This window comes from Momordica charantia (assembly GCF_013281855.1).
Source record: "Momordica charantia cultivar OHB3-1 chromosome 7 unlocalized genomic scaffold, Mcharantia_2.0 BLBB01000007.1, whole genome shotgun sequence".
Lineage (NCBI taxonomy): Eukaryota > Viridiplantae > Streptophyta > Magnoliopsida > Cucurbitales > Cucurbitaceae > Momordica > Momordica charantia.
In genome coordinates, this window is record NW_028275165.1 from 18,399,792 (window position 1) to 18,422,483 (window position 22,692).

General features: G+C 32.4%; 3 protein-coding genes, 1 long non-coding RNA gene and 1 pseudogene across 5 annotated transcripts; 4 read left to right on the forward strand and 1 right to left on the reverse strand.

Annotated features, from left to right (window-relative positions):
* The first annotated feature begins 234 nt into the window (after positions 1 to 234).
* Positions 235 to 5,531, forward strand: LOC111009783 (putative E3 ubiquitin-protein ligase XBAT35). 2 transcript variants are annotated; one of them, XM_022282991.2, is made up of 11 exons: positions 235 to 372; positions 555 to 675; positions 810 to 924; positions 1,938 to 2,018; positions 2,136 to 2,224; positions 2,571 to 2,662; positions 2,887 to 2,968; positions 3,593 to 3,695; positions 3,789 to 3,869; positions 4,116 to 4,207; positions 4,676 to 5,531. In XM_022282991.2, exons 2-11 carry the CDS (start codon positions 574 to 576, stop codon positions 5,306 to 5,308), a joined length of 1,470 nt encoding a protein of 489 aa, XP_022138683.1. In that variant the 5' UTR covers positions 235 to 372; positions 555 to 573; the 3' UTR covers positions 5,309 to 5,531. The 2 variants fall into 2 exon arrangements, with proteins under 2 accessions (XP_022138683.1, XP_022138682.1); XM_022282990.2 differs by lacking the exon at positions 235 to 372 and having other exon boundaries at positions 388 to 675.
* An 850-nt stretch (positions 5,532 to 6,381) lies between these two features.
* On the forward strand, positions 6,382 to 9,542 carry C-NAD-MDH1 (Lactate/malate dehydrogenase family protein). The gene is made up of 7 exons (XM_088126533.1): positions 6,382 to 6,542; positions 7,381 to 7,539; positions 7,653 to 7,828; positions 7,942 to 8,222; positions 8,300 to 8,435; positions 8,519 to 8,630; positions 9,117 to 9,542. The coding sequence occupies exons 1-7, from the start codon at positions 6,500 to 6,502 to the stop codon at positions 9,209 to 9,211; spliced, it is 1,002 nt and encodes a 333-aa protein (XP_087982659.1). The 5' UTR covers positions 6,382 to 6,499; the 3' UTR covers positions 9,212 to 9,542.
* Positions 9,543 to 9,644: 102 nt separating this feature from the next.
* Positions 9,645 to 10,322, forward strand: LOC111008800 (L-type lectin-domain containing receptor kinase VII.1 pseudogene; annotated as a pseudogene).
* Positions 10,323 to 10,324: 2 nt separating this feature from the next.
* Positions 10,325 to 11,389, forward strand: LOC148210488 (uncharacterized). Its single transcript, XR_015792228.1, has 2 exons — positions 10,325 to 10,474; positions 11,096 to 11,389. It is a non-coding gene; the product is annotated as an uncharacterized LOC148210488 (long non-coding RNA).
* A 2,539-nt stretch (positions 11,390 to 13,928) lies between these two features.
* LOC111009610 (transcription factor MYB14) lies at positions 13,929 to 15,833 on the reverse strand. The gene is made up of 3 exons (XM_022282744.2): positions 15,563 to 15,833; positions 15,065 to 15,194; positions 13,929 to 14,773 (listed from the first exon to the last, which is right to left on the reverse strand). Exons 1-3 carry the CDS (start codon positions 15,693 to 15,695, stop codon positions 14,212 to 14,214), a joined length of 825 nt encoding a protein of 274 aa, XP_022138436.1. The 5' UTR covers positions 15,696 to 15,833; the 3' UTR covers positions 13,929 to 14,211.
* Between the last annotated feature and the right edge of the window lie 6,859 nt (positions 15,834 to 22,692).

Below are 22,692 nucleotides of genomic sequence, written 5' to 3' on the forward strand. Positions count from 1 at the left end.
ATGAGTACAAGGTTGAACTTTTGATTTCGGGAGGAGTAAGTTTTAATTACGGCTCAACGTTGGCAACATTTTTGACAAATTTAAAGGGTAAAAAACAAAATTGAGAAAAAAGGAAAAAGAAAAACTAAAGACGCCGTCGTTTTGACGTAAACGCGTCCATTGAATGAACCCAACCCAAGTGAGATAACACCGAACAACATAGCGTTACACATTATTTTAGATCTTAATTAATGAATTAAACGCGAGAAAACGACGGATAGGAAATTTCCTCAGAATTCCCAAGAAGCCCCAATATTTCTCTAAAATTACGTCACTCCCCCTTTTCTAAGTCCTCCATTTTTTTTCTCTCGCATTCTTCAAACTTCTTCACCGGTAAGTAACCCACTCTCACAAATTTTGTTTATAGTTGAGCCCCTGCGTGGTTTTCGATTTATTTTTAGAACAATCCTTTCCGCACATTCTGAATCTTCCAATTTTCCTGATACTACCTGACAAACGAGAGATTTCTTTTTGGAAAAAATTTCAATTATCTTCTTCGTCAATTCTCGTGTCAGGTTTGTATCTGGATTCCGAATGGGGCAGCAGGCGTCCAAAGATGAGGTCGTGTATCAGCGCGCCGGCAATGGCGATATTGAAGGAATCAAAGCCCTTGCTGCAGAAGGTGCAACTCTCGAGGTGATTCTAATTTGAAATTCTTTTTCTCAATCTGTTAATTCGGTCGTGGATGAATTTGTTTGCGTTTTTGTTGTGTTGTATTATGTTCTCATGTCTGATGTAATTTGTTCTTGTTTTTGGGGCATTTGGTGTAGTGGGTTGACAGGGAAGGAAAGACCCCCTTGATCGTTGCCTGTTTGAATCCCGAGCTCTACAACGTGGCGAAAACGTTACTAGAACTTGGCGCTAATGTCAATGCGTTTGGACCAGGTTTGCGAGTTTCTTTCTTTGTGATGTTCGTGAGTTTTTTATACATTCGTGATACGAATTTACAGATTGTTTTTTCAATTATCAAGTCAATCCCTGCAACTATACGAACGGGCCTTCAAATCTGGTTAAAATGTGCCTTCCGTTGTTACTTTTGGTTTCAATTACATGAGTTATCAGATATGCATATACATGTGTCTTCAAAATTCTGGTTACATTATTGAAAGCTTTAGGTCTTCTTTGACAATGATTCCATTTTTAGTTTTATTTATTTATTTTTCAAAATTATGCTTACTTTCTCACTATTTCTTTGATATATTTTAAACTTTTCTTAAACATATATTTGAATTATGAGTCAAAATTTGTAAACAGAAATAAAAATTTTAAAAACTATAGGCTTTTGTTCTTTTTTTTTTTAAATGTTTTTCAAAATTAAGCTTATAAATACTACTTTTACCCATGTATTTTTTTATTATTTTGGTTTGTCATCAACGTTTTAAAATGTTTTTAAAACCTAAGCTAAATTTTGAAAACTAAGAAAAAGTAGTTTTTATAAACTTGTTTTTGTTTTTGAAATTCGGGTTAGAAATCAAATATGTTTTTAAGTGAAAAATATGCTTAAATACTGGTGAGTAAACAAACATAATTTTGTAAAATATAGAATTAGAAACAAAATAGTTATCAAATGAGACTTATATTTTTGAGTTTTCATAATTTAGCTTAGATTTTGAAGGCATTTTTAGAAAGATAATAACAAAACAAAAATACACACAGGTGGACGTGAAATTAGTGTTTATAAGCTTAATTTTCAAAAACTAAAAATAAAAAACCAAATAGTTATGAAATGGAGCCTTACATATTGGATATTTTATGGCAATTTATCCAATGAGTTTAATATTTCATCTTTTCATATCAGTTTGTTATTGGAATTTAGTGCTTGTGGGACATATGTTTAAATTGGGCTGTAGTTGTTTATTCTCTTGTAACTCTTTGATGCTGGCTTCATGTTCTAATAGGCCGTAATGGTGGGACGCCGTTACACCATGCTGCTAGAAGAGGCTTGGAAAACACTGTTAAATTACTTCTTTCTTACAGAGGTTTGTTTATTTTTGTTACATGAATATAATAACTTGGTCTACATCCATTATCTGATAATCGTTTACACAGCCTCCATTTTCGCTATAAAAATTGCTAACTGTTGTTCCAATTGCCAGCAAATACTTTGATAATTAACGATGCTTGTCAAACTCCATTGGAAGTTGCGAGAGAAGCAAGGCACAAGAATGTTGTTCGTGCCATTGAGGTTAGAATAAATATTATTTTTTATATATATTTAATACCCTTCATATTACGTCTCAGATGTTAATTTGATTTACGAAATCGAACCATTGAACTATTAGTATCAATGGAGGAGAAAATTACGTCATATCAGGGGTAGGGCCTCTTGGTTTGATACTATGTTAAATTACCATTGCACTTGAATGCTTAAATTAATAGGTTCGGATATATTTCATCTCTTACACATATGTTCTTTAACACAAAAATGGCTTTTTAATGGTGTTGAAGCTGTCTTTTAACCTAACAACTAGCAACTTCATCTTCTTACCAATTTCTGTTCTGAAGAGGATGCTTCTTATGACGTTTTGTAGAATCATATGAGTCTGTTCTCTGGTTGGATGCGGGAATTTTATGGGCCGGAGTTTCTCGAAGTACTAGCTCCTCATCTCCTTTCGAGAAAAGTGTGAGTACTTTTTCCAAGTGATTTTAGTCATGTTTATCCTCTCCTCTTTTTCCATTTATATTGGTACTCTCCTTGTATGTTTGCAGTTGAAGCCATTAAGTAATTTTTTCCACTACACTATCTTTTGATATTTATATTGACGAAATCTTTTGTCCAGTTTTTCTGTAAAGCCATGAACGATTTTATGCACGATATAACCTGTACTTTACAATCAATGTCTGCAGTTGGGTAGTCGTTTTACATTGTGGCTCTCGAAATCATATGAAGCCTAATAAGTTGGAGCTTGCCATATATAGTAGCTTGCAGGTATGGTTCTAACATATGTCGCTCTTCTTCTTCCTCTGACTGTATTTAATAATTATTCTGATTCAGAAACAGTTCCTTTTCTGGCCTCTAGAAAATGAATATATATGATTTATATCAAGGTCACAATAGGGAGGGAGAGTGAGAGAAAGAAATAGGGCTCTGCTGGTCAAATCTGGTGTGAGTTTTATGCCATATCCTTAGTTCCAAGCCCTTTGAATGATTCATAGAACTTCTATGTCATTCTTGCAAAACGTTTCACCAGTTTCTGGTTTCCAGCAAGAAGATTTTATTTTATGTATCTATCTTTTTCTTTTGGCAGTTGAATCAAACTGGTAATCATTTCATCTCTGGATCAGCTATGGCATATATAGGATAGTAAGGGAGTTTCTTTTTTAGACCGTATAAGCTAGCTCCTATTTGTTTTGAAAAAGAAAAGGGAATATACCGCTTGGTGAACATTTGGAATAAAATTAAAAAGGTTGGTTCCTGCGAGTGTTCTGAAAATCTGTCTTTACTGCTCTGATCTGATGTAATTTATCGTGAATGAGATACTTCTGTTTTTATTTTATGTTGTTATACTACTTATACCGGGGGACTCTACATTGTCTCGCTCATGATGGACAGGATGCTCAACCACGTGCAATTATTCCATTGTGGAAATCATATTTAGAAGAACATAAGATACAGGAAGCTGACCCGTCTGTTGTTATTGTCGACAACTCTCCAAGTAATTTCTTATTGCTGGAAGACACCCTATTTCAATATAAGTTAACGACTTCTTCATTTTTCTTTTATTTATTGGTCTCAACTTTGCTCTCAGACTTAGTTTCAAAAGGAAGGAGGCGAAGACGGAGTTGTCACACTTCCTGGGAGACCAGAAGTCGATTTCGAAAATCAAAGAGTACGCATGAAAATATTCGTTCATATGCTTCTGTTTAAAAATCAATTGTTCACGTACTTAATGTTTGAAAATTACCTGCAACATAAATTATAGAGTTCGGAAAGTTTTGTGTTTTAAATACCAAAATGTCTTATATATATACTCACTGTTTTTCCATACTCCAAATTCTTCAGCACATGAAATCATATTTTTGCTGTTATTTTTGAGATGTAGCAAGTATTTCTGTTTCATTTCTGGTTTTTGCAGCAATACGTCTTCGACTTGCACCTGCCAATGAGTATGACAGACAACAACTTCAATGGTTTTGTGATGCTTGCAAAGGAATTCCTCAGCCAAAGGTACTATTCCTTTTCTTTTTTCAACTGAAACCCAAGGCAGAGCAAAGAAGAAAGGAGGTCTCCCCTCGTCTTATATTTAAAAAGATAATATGAAAAATTATGATTTTAAAGTTTTATATCTAATTTACACCTGAAGGTTTTAAATTATCCTTAAGCTTTTGGTTTTGCATATCCATACCGTCTTGAGAAAACTTAACTGTAAACTAACTTTATCAAATTCATTATCCAAATGGATTTTAGTATTCGAAATACAGTATTGTAAAAAAAAAAAATCGAGAACAGTTTTTTAGCGCCATTCCTAAGAGGTTTAGTACTATAAACTCTGGAATAATTTCTTCATGTGTACTCATCGGTGTCCTCTGTCTTTGAAGTGCTTTTTTTTTTGGCTAAGCCTGTAAGCCCGGTGTAGCCATTGAATGTTGCTCTGAGGTTGATGATAACACATCAAGAACTGTTTTGAAATTTCAGGTGGTGCAGCCTACAATTTGGCATAATCACCAGAGCCCGATCAACATTGCGACTGTACCGGCCGGTGTGGAAGATCCGGAGCTTGCAATGGCCATAAATGCCTCCATTCAGTCAGCTGCGCAGGAAGGAGCACGGCTTCATACTCCCCACTCATGTTCTGAGGTAGGTTCCTCCAGTAGTAGCCAGCTACCCCCACATGTGCCTCCGCAAACAGGTACCGACAAATGGACAGCTCATGAAGCTAGCCACGGTTACAATCCAAGCCATCACGCCGAGACGCTGAACAACACGGTCCTTGTCACCCAGATGACACACCCTCCAAATGCAGTCCCCTCAGCTCCACCAGGTGCAACCAGACTTTTCGAGGCTGGCACCAGTACAGTCGACTACCCGTTAGTCAATTCTCATCCCGTAGATGACGTACCATATTCATTCACTGAGAATCAAATGAATCAAAGCAGTGGCAGCTCGTCGTGTGTGATATGTTTGGATGCCCCAGTGGAGGGAGCATGCGTGCCCTGTGGCCATATGGCTGGATGTATGTCTTGTCTGAATGAGGTCAAGGCCAAGAACTGGGGCTGCCCAGTTTGTCGCACCAAGATTAATCAAGTCATAAAGTTGTATGCAGTTTGAGCCCACAAATCAAACAGGTGAAAATCCTTCCACTGTACGATAGATGTCTGAGATGAAAACTTCTGAAGTATAGATGTAAATTCCTCTAAACGAAACTGGCAGATTGTTATTCTTCCAACAAAAAAAAAAGTGTGGTAATATATTGTGAGTTATTTGGCTAATGAGTTAGATTTGTGTAACACAGTTGAACATATATTTTGTATATAAATTTGTTTATTTCAAATTATGAGTGTTCAGTTCAATCAAATTATGAGTGTGTCAATCCTACTGGTGACATAAATGTAAGCTCATAAAACCCAACTTTTTTTTTGGATTATAAGTAGGAGGGCGGCACCGTGAATCAATCAATAAGATTTCACAGTCCAGGCACAATGATACAATTATCAAGGACATGATTTACCACTGAATATCAACGATGTGATTTACCACTGAACTAACAGTCCGCTGTATGAGCTTCTCACTATTGATTGTCTTACTTAATTGAACTGAGTTAATTTTGTAATACATTCCATAACTTATATTATTTTGGCATAAAAATCTATTGATTGTCTTACTTAATTGAACTGAGTTAATTTTGTAATACATTCCATAACTTATATTATTTTGGCATAAAAATCTAGGAAACATACGGGTTGCATCTATTAGAAAATAAAGTTTGACAAAAATAAAAAGCTTATTTTCAATCTCTTTCGTCAAATAAACTCAAATCATTTTTCTTTTTCCGGCACTCAAATTTTCAGTTGAAAAGCGTCAGCCTCACAGCCACAAATAAATTAAAGTTGAAGCGATATTTAATCATTTCGTGAAATGCCCACCGCTACGACATGTAGTTGTAATCTTAATGGCCCACCGCTACGACATGTAGTTTCCCGCTGTCGCATCTGAAGCGGAATATGCTTGACGCGCGCATCACGATGATCCCACGCGCGTTCAGACAGAGACCTGTTTTTCCGCCAAGTCAGCACCGTTAAAACCGTGACTTGACGGCCGTCAAGCCCCGGTCGTGGTGACGGCGTCGTTTGATTGGTGACCAGAGAAATTTCTGCTCCCTTAGGTTTCAGTGTCTTCTGTTTCTTCACGCCAATAAATATCCCTTCTTCTTCTTCTTCTTCTTCTTCCTCTACAACCCCCACTGATTCGCGTTCTTCAATCTTCTTCTTCTCCGGCTCTCGTTTCGATTCGTCCTCAGCCATGGCAAAACAACCTGTTAGAGTCCTCGTTACTGGAGCTGCAGGTACTGTACTGAAACCATTGCATTTCTTTCTTTTCGGTTCTACTGATGCTCATCTAGTTGATCTGAGATGTTATCCAATCGCCACTTGATTTCTTTGTCTTTTGCCTCTGCTCGCCTGAGATCTGATACTGTGTTGCTTATCACATCTGTTGTTTGGTTTGAATTTACGATCAGATCTGTTGGTTATAATCCATTTCTTAAAGTTTCTGCTGCGAATTTTCTCACTGGTTGACGTTTTTGCTCGTTCGTTTGCTGTGTTTGAGATTTCGTCTGTTTCTTCATCTTTTTCTGTTAGGAGTTTGAACAATCGCTGAGAGTTTTCGTTCTGTTATGCCAATTCTTTCGTGGATCATTGAGTTTTATTTTTTTACGCGTCCAAGGGTTGCAGTAAGAATGCTATAGGATATAGGCGGAGAAACTGAAGTGGATCTAGCCTGTGAATCTGTGTGGCTTGATGTTTACGAGAGATTTTACTTTGGGTGTTAATGGGCAGATGTCACCAGTTGCATGTTGATTAGTTCTTGTAAACAGAAATCTCGCCTCATGCTGCTCGTATATTTCTTCCTTGTCAAAATTATTTGGATAAGAGTTCCTATTTTTGGTCAATTAAATCCCAACTTATTCTTTTTGAATAGCTATCCTTCTCTCTCTCTCTCTCTCTCTCTCTCTCTCTCTCTCTCTCTCTCGTGAATAGGTGCACGTGAGCAGTTCTACTGGAATTGATTTGTCATTTCATAGAGGAAATACATTATTAAGACCAAAACTTAATTGATTTGTTTGGCTGACCCCTTAAATATTTTACATATGAAGTAGTATATTTACTGCTTGTTTTTTTCAGGACAAATCGGATATGCCCTTGTGCCTATGATTGCCAGAGGAGTGTTGCTAGGACCTGACCAACCTGTAATCTTGCACATGCTTGATATCCCACCGGCTGCCGAGTCATTGAATGGCGTAAAGATGGAGTTGGTTGATGCTGCTTTCCCACTTCTTAAAGGTATATGATACAGCAATCTTTCACTAATACTGAACGAGCTCCTTCTGTGGTTTCTGTCCTTCGATTTCTGTTGATTATCTTATAATGCATGAATGCCTGGTACAATGTTTTAGGTGTTGTTGCTACAACTGATGTGGTTGAGGCATGCACTGGTGTCAATATTGCTATTATGGTTGGTGGATTCCCAAGAAAAGAGGGTATGGAAAGAAAAGACGTGATGTCTAAAAATGTCTCAATTTACAAGGCTCAGGCTTCTGCCCTTGAAAAGCACGCTGCCGCCAACTGTAAGGTAACTTTTGTTGATTGAATTCCATATAAATAAATAATTTTACTGAAAAGTAATGTTCTTCTAATTTTTTTGAATGGTCAGACAACTGACTCTTGGTCTCCTTGCTCTTGCAGGTCTTGGTTGTTGCTAACCCGGCAAATACTAATGCGTTGATCTTGAAGGAATTTGCTCCCTCCATCCCCGAGAAGAATATTTCTTGCTTGACTAGATTGGACCACAACAGGGCATTAGGCCAAATTTCAGAGAGATTGAATGTTCAAGTATCTGATGTTAAGAATGTTATTATCTGGGGTAACCATTCATCTACACAATACCCTGATGTTAACCATGCTACTGTCAAGTTACCATCTGGTGAGGAGAAACCTGTCCGTGAGCTTGTTGCCGATGATGCATGGTAGAGTTTCTGTACCATATCTGTCCAATTTTAAAGAGACGCATTTGCAATAATATATGGTTTTTTCTTTATTGAAGGTTGAATGGAGAGTTTATTAGCACTGTTCAACAACGTGGTGCTGCAATCATCAAAGCCCGGAAGCTCTCAAGTGCGTTGTCTGCTGCTAGTGCAGCTTGCGATCACATTCGTGATTGGGTTCTTGGAACTCCGGAGGTTGGTGATTTTTCTATAGTCCTTTAACTTTGTGCTTTGAAAGACTGATTTAAAAGCTCATTAAAAACTTGATTTCCTTCCAGGGCACCTGGGTTTCCATGGGAGTTTACTCTGATGGATCTTACAATGTCCCGGCTGGACTGATCTATTCGTTCCCCGTCACCTGTCGTAACGGTGAATGGTCAATTGTGCAAGGTATTGTTTACTTTCCTCCTCAGATACCACGTCATGATCCTGATATACTTTTGATACGTTCATGTTGAGACTCCTTCCAGTAACGTAAAACAATAGATGGTGACAAAAATCTGGTTAATTACAAATTTCGAACCCGAACTTTCAGAATTGTGTCTAATAAGTCTTTATACGACAAGGAGTGTTTGATACGTCTGTCTAACGAGTCCATAGACTTTAAAAAATGTTTAGCTAATTTTTTAGTTTAACCTATAAATTTTGTATACTAAGTTCTTAACTTTCAGTTTTGTGTGATATACGTCCTTGAATTCTGAGTTATACTTATTAAGTTTAGGGATCTATTAGAAAAATATCAAAAAAGTTTTTGGACTTTAAAATTTAAGGACTAAAGATGTAATTTAAGGGTAAAAGTTATGGATTTCTTATGCTGCAAAGTTATAGTCGACGGTGAGATATTTTCTGATTGTGTGTGATCCTCTCTGGATCCAGGACTTTCTGTTGATGAATTCTCAAGGAAGAAACTGGACTTGACTGCAGAGGAGCTCAGCGAGGAAAAGGCTTTGGCTTACTCGTGCCTCTCCTAAACAGCTTTCCCTTCTTCTTCCTCTTCACGTTCGTAGTAAGGTGGCTCTTAATTTACGTACTTTTTGATGAGTGGCTACAGTTTTGAATAATGCCATTGTTAAGAGCTTGAGCTTATATAGGAAGCAGTGGAAACAGGACAATATTTCTGCTGCCTCTGGTTTATGTATTTCCCTCTGTTTTTCCATTTTGTTGAGGATTTTAATTTCCTTACAAGCTTCTTCAACCGGCAATGAAACCCCCATCATCAACTGCCTGTTTGTGTGATGAGTCTTACATGAACTTTGTTGATTGGATTCTCATAATATTTCCCACCTCAATAATTCTCTCCAATTTGTCTTCTTTTTTTTTTTTACAATAACTTATAAGGTAGGATTTAACACATGTCGTTAGGTTGAGCTTGGCTCAGATTCACATTTGTTTGAAATCTTTGCCATGGCTCCCTACAAGGGCATTTTGCCCGGTCATGGCCTTGTTTTCATCTTCGTCCCGGTGGCGGGAATCGAAAGGACTAGTTCTGCCCAGAATCTGGGTTTTCTCAAATTTTCGCTCAATGGGAACCCCAACAACCACGTCTTTGGAATTGAATTTGATGTGTTTGCCAATCAAGAATTCAACGACCCCAACGACAATCATGTGGGAATCAACTTTAATTCTCTGACCTCGAACTCCACCGAAGAGGTTGGGTTTTGGTCGAACGGCGGCCGTAGTGGAGGGGATTCGTTCAATAGACTCAAGCTTAATAGCGGCGAAAATTACCAAGTTTGGATCGACTATTCCGATTTTCTCATGAACGTCACCATGGCGCCGGCGAGGATGAGAACGCCGTGGCGGCCATTGTTTGATGTCTCTGTCAATCTCTCTGAAATTTTCATCGACGGAATATTTGTGGGGTTCACGAGCGCCACCGGGCAGTTGGTACAGAGCCACAAGATTTTGGCCTGGAGTTTCAGTAACATCAATTTTTCGTTAAGCGAGAGTTTGATCACCACTGGTTTGCCCTCATTCGTCCTCCCAAAAGACCCAATCACCAAATCGAAGTGGTTCATCGCCAGAGTGACCGTCAGCATTTCCTCATCCTTTGTTTCCTCGCAGCGATTTCGTGGATTTTGATCGTCGGGCATCGGAGGAGAGCCAGATCCAGAGCGGAAATGGAGGATTGTGAATTGGAGTATTGGCCGCACTGAATCACATATCAAGAAATCGAGTCGGCGACAAAAGAGAAGCCGTCATTGGTGGATTGGGTGCGACGGCTAGCCGAAGAGGTGATTAATATAAAAAAAAACGAAGAGGTGGTCAGACGTTCAAAATTAAAAAAAAATTGCATCTCTTGTCTTCAGTTTTTTAAGACAACAATATCTTTAAAAAAGTTTCAAAACCTACCCTACTTTTAATATTTTTAATTAAACTTCGATATTTTTAAAATGAGTTTCAAAACCTACCATACTTTTAATATTTTTAATTAAACTACGATATTTTTAAAAAAAGTTTCAAAACCTACCATACTTTTAATATTTTTAATTAAACTACGATATTTTTTAAATAAATTTCAAAACCTACCCTACTTTTAATATTTTTAATTAAACTACGATATTTTTAAAATAAATTTCATTTACAATAATATTAATAGAAATAATATTAATAAAAAAAAGCCCATTTTAAACATGTATTTGAAATTAAAATAGCAATTAATTTTTTGAAGTAAATTATTTTACTATTTGGTTGTTTTCTTCCGTACGGAAAAAATATTATAGTGGTATTTTTAAATTTGTCAAATATTACAAAATTTTTCTCCTATTCTATTATGTTTGATAAAGTATACTAGTGATATACTATTTTGATATTATGTATTTATTTTGTATTTTTTGTCATTGTTTTTTTCTTAGTACAACATGTGGGGTGGAGTGAGGGATCGAACTCGCAACTTCATGGTTGGACGTATATGTCAATTACAGCTAACCTGTACTCGCTTTGACTATTTCTGGCCATTATTGAACTAAACAAGAAGCAAAAAGTCTATGCCAATATAAAAATATAGTTTATGTATCCTAAGCTAATTTTATTGTTATTGTAAATGTCTGAAAATATTTGTACTTTAGGCTTTTCATTGTTTTTGCAAATGTCCGAAACTATTTGTATGGTAGGCTTTTCAATATTGATAAAACTATTGTATTGCTGAAGGGAGTCTTAGTGGTAATTGTCATATCATCTCCGATCAAGAAAATTGGTAATGAGAAGAATAGTCCATGTTTATTATAAACCATTGTAAGGTTCATTTTATGTGAGATCCTTAACAAACAATATAAAAGATTGCAAATTAAGAAAAAAAAATTATTACAAATTGTGGAACGCGTTTTATTAATATTCATGGGGTTCATCTCAAAACCAATTGACAATGAGAGGGTAGCCCACTTATATTATAAACCATTGTTAGGTCTCTTATCTTATAAACGTGGGATCCTTTGCCGAAAAGAAAAAGCTAATTTCAGGATTTTTGTAATGTTATAACAGTTAAAAACTGTCACAAAATATGAATTGTTTTTTAGATTCAACGTAGTCAACAACTGTCACGAAATGGTCGAAGCACGATTGATTTGGACAGGAAATTAAAATAGTGATTAGGAATTTCTACAATATTCTATGACATTTTATATATGTAATGAAAAATAAAAAATTCCAATATTCCATGACAGTTAGTTTGACTATTTTGAGAATTCATGGCAATGAAAAGATGTCACGAATGGTTTCAAGCATGTTTTTTTCTTTCTGGTGGAAAAATCAAACTTTAATTTATTTCGGGATTCTATAGTTACACTGAGTAGAGATTTATGATTATTAGTTCGCGTAAATGGCCCACCTAACAAGACTACTACAAAAGGCACTTGAGTGCTTGAGAAGAAAAGGCACGACGAAGGCGGCAACAACAACGGCCAAAGGAATTGATGGGGAAAGAGAGGGAAAGTGTCACACCCGCCGAAAAATAAATATAAAATAATTTTAAACCCTCATTTAAAAAATTTCAAGCCAAGTAAGCCAAAGTTAATCGCTACATAATTTTTCTACTATTTAAATATAGGGACCAAACATGAACATATCCTCTAATGTAGAGATCAAAAAATATATTTTATGCGAAACATTTTTGTTTGGGATGATCATAGGTGGAATAATTTGACTTAACAAATCTTTGACAAATAAAACATATTATTGACTAGAAATTTAATCAAACGTATCATCCAAGTTATTAATCTTGAGTGATAGTTCGTCATCTCCTATGTTTCCATATTCTTGTCCCTCACTCTTTCTTCTTCTCTCTGTCCATATTTCTCAATTATTAAAGCTCTTTTTTTCTTAAATTAAAAAAAAAAGCAATTTAAAAAATCGATAATGAATAAGACAAAAGTAATGTAGACGAAACCAACTAAGTGAGCTCATTCGTAAGGCATATCCCGAAGAATCCTAGAAAAATTGGTCCCTACTTTAGTTATATATATATATATATTTTTTTTTAATTTTTGATTTTATTCTTATTACATAAATTTATTTTGATCGTAATTTTCTATTAAGAAAAGTCGAAGATACGATGGTATAGAATTAAAAATATCTTGAAGAGTTAGATGAATACATTGGAAAAGTACAAAAAAATTGTCCCACTTAATACAAGGGGATGTGTTCCAACAACTATAAAAGGAGCTCATAAACTTAGGTTTTAATAATCCCGATTGAAATATTTAAGTCTAATATATCAACTCCAATTAACTAAGCGGTATTTGTTTTGAGAGTGTTTTTTGTGTAATTGGAGTCGGGGAGAGAAATCTGTGAGATTGTAATAATTTTTTACATAGTGAATTTTTCTTTATGGACCGTGATTTTTTCTCTTTTCACTTTAATTGTTTTCTCATTTAGTTTCTGCTTATTCCTACGATACAAGTATGAGATTTTTTCCATGCAGGCCTTGGATATTCTTAGATTTTTAGTTTAGAGATTAAATATAACAAAATTTAAAATTTTGGATTTAGTAGCAATTTATAGAGATGTGTTCAAATTCCAAATACTAAATTTAAAGTGTAATTTACTCCTGTTACGTATACATACATAATACTTTTGTTAGCAATAACATGTTTTTAACACATAGGCTAAGATAAAATAAAAAAAAAAGGGTTTCAAAATAGAAGACAAAATTGAAAAGTATGATTATAACTAAGACTGGATTTTTATATCCAAACTTTTCCTAAAATTGTTATTCTTTAAAGTTATCATTATACGTTAAAAATAAGAAAACCATTACAATATCTTGCCCACTTAATATATTTTTAATTAAAAAATGAAAAAAAATATTTTTAATCCTAGATTGGAAGTAGGTGTCTATTTGGTTAAAATCAACCCCTTTTTAATCCCTAAAATTTAGAATGAGGTGTCTCCTTCTCTCCGGTGAGGTCGACTAAAACGACTCCCGTGAGAGTAATGGTGCAACAATGAGCGATGGGGAGGATAGAAATGAGACGATGGCGTGACAAGATTCGCTAGAGATGGGAGAGAAGGAGAGAGAGGAAGGGAAGAAAAAAATAGAACCCACCAATATATAATTAAATTTATATATTTTGTCAAATTAGTAGTTTTACTGCCATGTCATTTTAACGCTAGTCAAGTTATTTACTCCAAACTTTTGGAACTAAAATTGTCTCAAGAACTTGATGCGAATAAAAAAGTAAAAAAGAAAAAGAAAAAACAAATAAAGAATTCATTTTTTCACTTGAAAAAGAATATACAAATCCCAATTTGAAGTCCCAAATAAATGAATCTGAAACTTTTTCTCTCTCTCTCTCTCTCCATTTACGACTAGCTTTCTATTCACATCTCCAAATCTCTTCCAAACTCTAAAATTTTCTCACCATTTTCACCTCCACAATTCAAAGATCTTCCTCCTCGAGCGAATTAATTCTCTGAATAATGAGTTGCTTCCAAAATCAGGAATTTTAATTTCCATTATTATTGGTTCATCATCTCAAAATTCTGGCAATTCTGAAATTCCTCCAGCTTTAATGAAAACATCGTACCAAAATTCCATGTCATCATCAAGGCTTTGACCATTACTCTTGTCATCATCATTTAATTCCACCATATGATCCATCGACATAATTGGGAATTCCGTCTGCACTTCACCGTAATAATTAGAATTCGAACCATTCTCATTATTCTCATTTTCATTGATCTCATTCTCAATTACCACCTCCGACCAGAAGCTCTCGTCGATCAGCGGCAGAGCTTCCACCAGAGCCACCGCGTCCTCCTCCGCCTCATAGCTGTAGTACTCATTCTCAGTTACATAAGAATCCGTGACCGAAGAGATCTCGCAGCTGGAAGATTGTTGTGAGGAAGGAGACATTATTATTATTGAGGAAGAATGTGAAGAATTTTGAGGTTTAGTTTGATTTTTTCGTTTGTTTTGGGATTTTGGAGGTGAGATTTTGGTGTTCTTTTGGAGCCTTTTCTTCAAGTGGGTGTGCCAAACATTCTTAATTTCATTGTCTGTCCGACCAGGCAACTTGGCTGCAATTGCCGACCATCTATAGTAAACAAACACAAAAAAAAAGTAAACACAAATTAGGCTCAAAAGCAAATTTATTTCACTCCTAATATAGAAATAAAGTGAGTATTCATTTCATGTAGCCAAATTAAAAATAGTATTTAGTGTTTGTGTTTGAGCATATGCATGTGCTTGTGTTTTTATTTTTTTTCTTTTTCTAGATCTATTAACTAATAAAAAAGATGTATTAAAATTTCTTTTGTTTTGATTTTTAATGTTAAATTACTATTATGGTAAATTTTGCTTCTTTAGGATAGTTTTAAGAATTTACCTATTGCCAAGTAATTCGTGGAGGTTGATAATGGTGTCTTCTTCTTCTTTGGTGAAGTTGCCTCTCTTAATATCTGGTTTCAAGTAGTTTGTCCACCGAAGTCTGCAACTTTTCCCACATCTTAAAAGACCTACACCAAAAATACAGAAACAAAGATCAGAAAATCTGAAAGATTGGGTAAAAAAACCAAACTTTTTCTCAAGAAATTTGATTTCAAGACGTGGGTTTTTTCTGGGTTTCTTCTGGTTTTTCTGTTTGGATAACGAGAGAACTCAGAGAGAATCAAAATCTCTATCTTTATTTTGATTTCAAGACGTGGGATTTTCTGGGTTTCTGATATGAAAGGGGAAAAAAAGAGTAGATTTGGGACATGGGTTATTTTCTCTACTTATTTTCAGTTTGGATCCCGAGAAAACCCGAGAGAAAATCAGCTAAAAATTCATTCTTTTTCCAAACCCACAAATTATTAATAAAAAAGAAAGAAGAAATTAAACTCACCAGCTAGCTTGGGAAGAGCACGCCAATTGCTATGGCCATGATTGTGAATAAAAGTGGTTAAAATTCGATCTTCTTCAGGCGACCAAGGGCCTCTCTTCAACCCCATTTTCTCACAACAAGGAGCTCTCCCCATTGATTTGATCTCAAATTCAACTATAAAATCTTCTTCTTCTTCTTCTTTCTTCTTGTTTATGTTCTTCAATTCTTCAAATAAGTTTTTTTTTTTGGTTGGCTGAAAGTGGTGTGAACTGAGAGACTCTAGAGGGTGAATAATGGATTGGTATTTATAGATGTTATTGAGAGAGGAAATGGATGTCCACAAATCCAAAAGGAGGTGCTTTGAATAAAATTTGAATGAATAATAGTCTAAGTCGACAAAAACAGCTCTACGTTCAAATTGGAAATGGGTTGGGGTAACTTCCACGAACGAGGTTTCTGAATTTTAGTCCAAGAAATAATAATAATAATAATAATAATAATGATAATAAAGGGCCAATCCTAGCCGCCAAAATTAGGGCTTTCTTAATTATTTTTTATTAAAAAATATGGGATGATAAATAATAATAGTGGGGCTTTCTTTTTTACTATTTTGTGGGAGAAGTTAAAAGACTTTATATGAGTGATTGGAAGAATTTGGGTAGTTAAAAGCTCGAGGCTTGATGGTGCATATCCGTTTCATCGAGGAGTGTGTGAATGATATTACAATGAGATCTATCTTTGACTAAGAGGTTATGAATTTGAATCACTCACTAAAAAAACGAATATTTTAGTGTTTTTCTAATTTAGTCTCTCAATATTGGTAAATGTTAAAATTGACTAATGATAAACTTATGTATCATATTACTTGGTACATTTCCAAAATTCAAAAGAGGGAAAAGGTCAAAAACTTCTAATTCCTCCTCCAAATTTCAAAGAGATAGATGAAATTCTAAGTTTTTCTCATTTAAAATTTTTTGTTCTAATTCACTAGTAATATGCCATGTAAGTTTATCATTAGCCAAATTTAACAATTAACAATAGCGAGAGACTAAATTGAAACTTTTTAAATTATTGAAATTATATTGAAAAAATATCCAAACATTGAGGATCAAAAGATATATTTAACCACATGCTTATATATCATGTTCAACCATAGTTAAACTCAAAATTTTAAATTAATATTTAAGTTAGGGTATATATGTAATGGATTTTTCTTTGCAAAATTTTACATGTTAATCTTTTTGTGTATAAAAATATTTAAATTCTAGATTTTTGTTTCAATTTTTTTTTTTTTTTTTGGGAGGAGGAGGGGTGAATGAGAAGAAAACTACACAATATTGAGCATTTTAACAGCAGACAAATTAGGGGGTAAAAAAAAAGTATTATTTTATATATTTTCTCAATATATATGCTAACCATATTTTTAGTATTAATTTGAGGACGTAGTTAAAATATTCTCTAAACATCGTTTTGTAATGGATATTTACAAGATAATTTAGGGAAATTGTTCTACACATTTAAATATGGTTAAAAAGTAAAAACAAAATGAAATCATTATCAAAAGAATGGTATAGTACCATTCAAATGTTAGTACGTTTAGTTGAGCTTTCCCTATACAATTGTTTGGAAACTTATTTTTTCTCTTTTCCAAAGATACAGATGAACTTTTACATATCAAACCGACCTTCATTTTCAAAGATACAATTCTTGTAACAATTGAAAAGTATAACACATGAAACCCTTTTTCATTCCCATCTCTCATTCGTGTGCGTCGGTAGACGCCCAAGAACTCAATTTGAATACATAAATTCAAATTTTCAACAGCAAAAAATTAATTAAAAACATACATATAATAATGATTATGAGGGATTAAACTTAAACTAAATTTTTTTTATTAATTTAGTCGTCATCATCAATCACTTGTGAGTGTTCATCCAGGAGACTTCAAATTATTAAAGAACATAAAATTTTCCTAACTTTTCACAAGCTTGTTAATTAATATAAAAAATATATAAAGAAAAGAAAATGTTTGACTCCAAGATATATAACATATGAAAAATACGCGGTAATATAAAAAAATAATAATAAAAAAGATAAATTAAGTCAGTTAGGAAGGAAAAGAAGCGAATTGGTCCAAAAATAATAATCAATTCCCCACTATGGCTCTCTAGTGGTAAATAAAAGCAGCCTAAAAAATAAAAATTAAACTATAAATTATAAAACTAAAAACGACGTCGTCGTGAGAACCCTCGAGGAAACTGGCTGCTACTTCACTATGACGATTCGACGTCGCTTCGTGGCACGTGGGGGTTCGTTATAAATTTATAATAACCCATTTATTTATTTTTGGAGAAGATAAATTTAAATTAAAAGTTTTTATTTTGGACCACATGACAAACAACAGTGGGGTTAATTGCATAAGGACCCATTTGGATCATAGTCAAATATTAATGCGATATTTTAAATTATGTGACGTTAAACTTAATATAATATGTTATTATTTATTTAAGAGCCTCATCAATTTGCTTCTAAACCTAACTTGAATTATTCTAATTTATCAAACTTTATAGTAAACAACAAATCATGAGTCTTTTTCAGTACTCTCATCTTGGGTCCAATATTCAACCTTTTTTTTATTGACTTACCATGAATTTTATGATCTCATATTTTCGCGTATATTGATTTGGATATTTTAAGGAGTTGAATTTTTTTTAATGATGTAAAAAATATATTTATTTACGACATAAAAGTATACGTGGTTTCTTGTTTTATTCTATAAGAAAAAGTATGGTATTTTAGAATATTGTAAAAGAATGGTGGTTTAAAATGTCATTTTGGTCATCCAACTTTTAGGCTTATCTTATTTTAGTTCTAATTAAACTTTCCAATTCCAATGTTGAATTTAATCTTTTTAACTTAAAAAATAATTATTTCGATCTTTAGAGTTTCAAAATATGACATTTAACGTTTTAAGGTTAACTGTTTTGATTTTTGTTATTGTCCTTCTAAAGCCTGTCTCCTAATAAATATCACTAGGTTAATGCATATATTATAAGTTATATTACCATATATTAAATAATTAAACAGAAAATAACAAAGTGAACCAATATTTTAAGTTTATAAATTAAAATATACATTTCAAAAATTGATAGACTAAAATGAAATAAATCTAAAGGTTTAGAAATTAAAATAGACTTTTTAAAGGTTGGGATACCAATATTAGATTTAATACTCTCTTCCTTTTACTTATAAAATTATGTACAAATATCATAGCCCTAGAAAGAACATATAATATTGTTTAAATTTAAATCTTCATTGGCTCCTGAACTTTTTTACTTACATTTTTTTTAAGGTTTCTTAAATGCTATGGGACTAGATTTGAACCTATTATGTAATTAAAAAATAAAACTTTCTTATACTAAGGAGGAGAAGTAGAAAATGTTCAATTAATTAAACTTTTGTTTTTCAAATAAATGAAAATAAGAAATTGTAATTATTAAATACATCTTTTAGTACAATATATGAGAGTGAGGATTGAGACTCACAACTTTTTTAGTTGGAGATAGATATCCTAACCAATTTAACTACATCAAATGAAATTTTAGTAAAAAGATATATATAACAAAAATCACAAATAACTACCGGCCATAATAAGATTCTCTCTTTCAATCATTCTTGTACATTAAATATTTAGAGAAGGTTATATATTCATAATTAGAGAAAGAATTAATTCTTTTAAGAAGTAATTTAGAGGTGGCAAATGTATTTTTTAATTTTATTTTGGTGGCTAAGGTATTTTAATAAGAATAAATGGTTCATTTTAAATAGAAACAAAAGAGAATCTATGCACTAAAGGACATGCCCCCACCAAAAAAAAAAAAAAAAAAAAGTAAACCACTGTCGGCCTGTCCAATTTTTTCCAATTTTTTTCAATTTTTTAATTTTTAAAATTTTCCCCAAAACTTGCAGACTTCAAAAAGCTTCACTTCTTTTAAAAAAATATTTTTCTAGTGTCGTAGTTGGATGCACATTGGCCTGGTTTGTCTTTTTTTTTTATTATTTTAATTATATATTCGATTTCAAAAGAATATTTAATGTAGCTACTATGAATAATATACTGTTGCTACGTGGAAGCTAAACCATATATAGATTTAGACATAAATTAATATTCATTCGAATCTAACAATCTATAACTAAATTATTCATTGCTAAAAAAAAAAAACCTGAATTATTCTATTATTTATCTAAGTCTATTTTTGGGTTTAGCTATCCAATTATAATTTACTGTTTGAAAAAAAATAATTATAATTTACAAGTCAGGTTGAAGGAATATCCATTTATCCGATGTTTAATCATCTTTATTTCATTATTTCCTTGCAAAATAAAAACATTTTTAGATATTTGCAATATTTAGGGACATTTTATTTGAGACATTTTTATGATATTTCGGGGGAACCCCTTTTTTATCATATTCATAAGAAAATAATCTATAATGGTAAGAGTTATAATACACTATAGAAGTTGAATTTTACCGGTTTAGATTTATATATAAAATTATAGAGTTGGGAAACCTTTTTTATAATTTTATTTATAAAAAATATAAAAACATATCAATTAAAATTGATTTAAATCTCAAATTTAGTATTCGAACTTTTAAAATATCTATTTTGACAATGTTAGCTAACTATTTTAGTTCCTAGATCATAGAGTGGGTATTAAGTAAATGAATATTTGTGGGTATTAAGTAAATGAATATTATGTTGTAGAACAACAACCAAGAATGAGAACTTTATCTATTTATTAACTTATTAATTATTATTATTAATTTTTTAGTCTAGAGATTAGAATAGACCTGCCGAAAATTCAGAAACAAGAAATAAAATATACTTTAAAGTTCACGAACCTAAACAAGATTTATGTAAAAAAAAATTCGTTGGAGAGGTCCATAATAATCGAAGTAGATTAAGCTCTAAATAAAATAAGGTTAAAAACGAGCTTGACTGATATGAACATAACCCATCTGGTTAAGTCATGGATAATTTTGCTTGACTAAAAAAAAAAAGACCATATATTTAAATGAATTGGATTTGTAGGGATGAGTTGAAAAGTCAAAGAATGTGGCCAATAATTTTCCAACAATTACCAAATTGGTGGGGGTAACAAAGGGAAAAAGGTAACATGGTTGGTCAAAGTTTTATATATTTGGGGTTTAGTTTGACTTTGACAAATGATTAAGAAGAAGAACAGAGAAAACTGAACACCCTCAATTAATTTCCTCTCATTGATTTTGCTATCAAAAATCCATCCATCCCATTAATTCCATTACTCTCACTTTCAATTTTCTCCATTTCCTTTTCATCTAAAAACATGACCTATCCATCAACTTTCCCTTTTCCACACCCTCAAGAAAATGAGAGCTGTTTGTGTTTAGATATATATATATACCTTTTTTTTTTTTGTTTACATTGAACTTACCCATTTGTTTTATTTTGATATTTCAATTTTCTGAGTGATTTTTGTTTTTTCAAGCTTTTGAAAGTGGTGTTTGTAAAACAAAGAAGACGGTGTTTGAACTTTGAAACATTGATTTTAAACAATTGACAGAAGTCTCGAGGTCTCAATTTTATGGAAATATAGATGGGAATGTACATTTCAGAAAGAAAAAGATATTATAAAGTTGGCTTAAATCATTTGACTATTTCTAAATAAATTTAAAACTTCTGTTATTAGAATTATGTTTATAATATTTTGTTGAAATATGTTTAATATTTATTGACTGGTTGTTATATAATAAAAATGTCAAATTCATAGCTCATGTAAATATCGAATCTATGAAATATATAGAAATATTGATGAAAATTTAAAACATTGACAGTAAACTAAGTTGATTTTATATCGTTTTAACAAAATTTTATGTAGAATAACGTGTATGTATCAATTTTGTAATATTAATTAAAGTAAAAATCGTGTACATATTTTGTGATATTAACTAAGATGATCGATCTTGTGATGATAAATATGAATAACAATACTAAAGTTGCTTGTAAATTTGGAATATATAATCCCTAGAAAATGTTGCTTCAATATTTTTAGTATACTCTAAGAATAAATATCTTCATTGTGCTTGTGTTTATATTTAGCAACTTATGTGATACACGTATATGTGTATATAGTTCAATAATATAATGTAGGGTGAAGATTTGAACTTCCAATATTCTGGTTGATGATATATATCTTAACCAGTTGAGCTAAACTCAGAATGACATATAATTAATCTAATATCTATCAAATAAAAGTTTACTATATGAAAATTTTTATATTTAAATTAATGTCTTTACTAGTCGATCTAAGCATAATTCAACTGGCTATGTTCCAATTATTATCCTACTTATTGTTGGGTTAAGAAAAAAAAATATCTCTTTACTATTTCCAACATAACTCAATAAATAATTATCATTTAAAAGGTGGATATACTTTGATCTAAAAAAATCTATTGGAAAACAATATAATTAAAATGTGAATGGGTTCAATACATAGCAAAAGTTGAATTATTCAAAACTTTGCAACAAAAGGAAAAGAACATTTGGAATTCAAAGTTATGCAGCTCAAAGCTCAAAGCCTCGAGCCCACCAAAAATACATTTATAAATGCATGAATGGAATCAAGTCGAGAAATTTTCATAATTATTTTCTTAATGTGCCTTTATTATTATTATTATTTTTAATTTTGTACTTTTACATTTATTTTAATTTATTAATTATTTAATTTTGCCCCTCTTGTTGACTGTTCCAATATTGTATTTCAAGTGAACACGCAGCACAGTGAAAACTGAAAAATGAAAAGTCGGCTGATTTTAAGTGTTTGACAGCACATGTTTAAGTTGTATTTTTTTACACGTTTTTTAAAATAATAATAATAATAATAAATAAATAAATAAAATTTATACTATATTTTCGTGATTTTTGTGCATTTTACCCACTTTGATAATGGTATTTAAGTTTTTGTTCATTTTACCTCCTTTAAAATGATATTTTAAATGATATTTTTCTTTGAGTTCTTAAAATTTTGATTTTGGTCTCGTATACTTAGAAAGCCATTTAATTTTTAATCTTATCTTTTATTATAATTTTAGCCCATGATATTGTTTATGT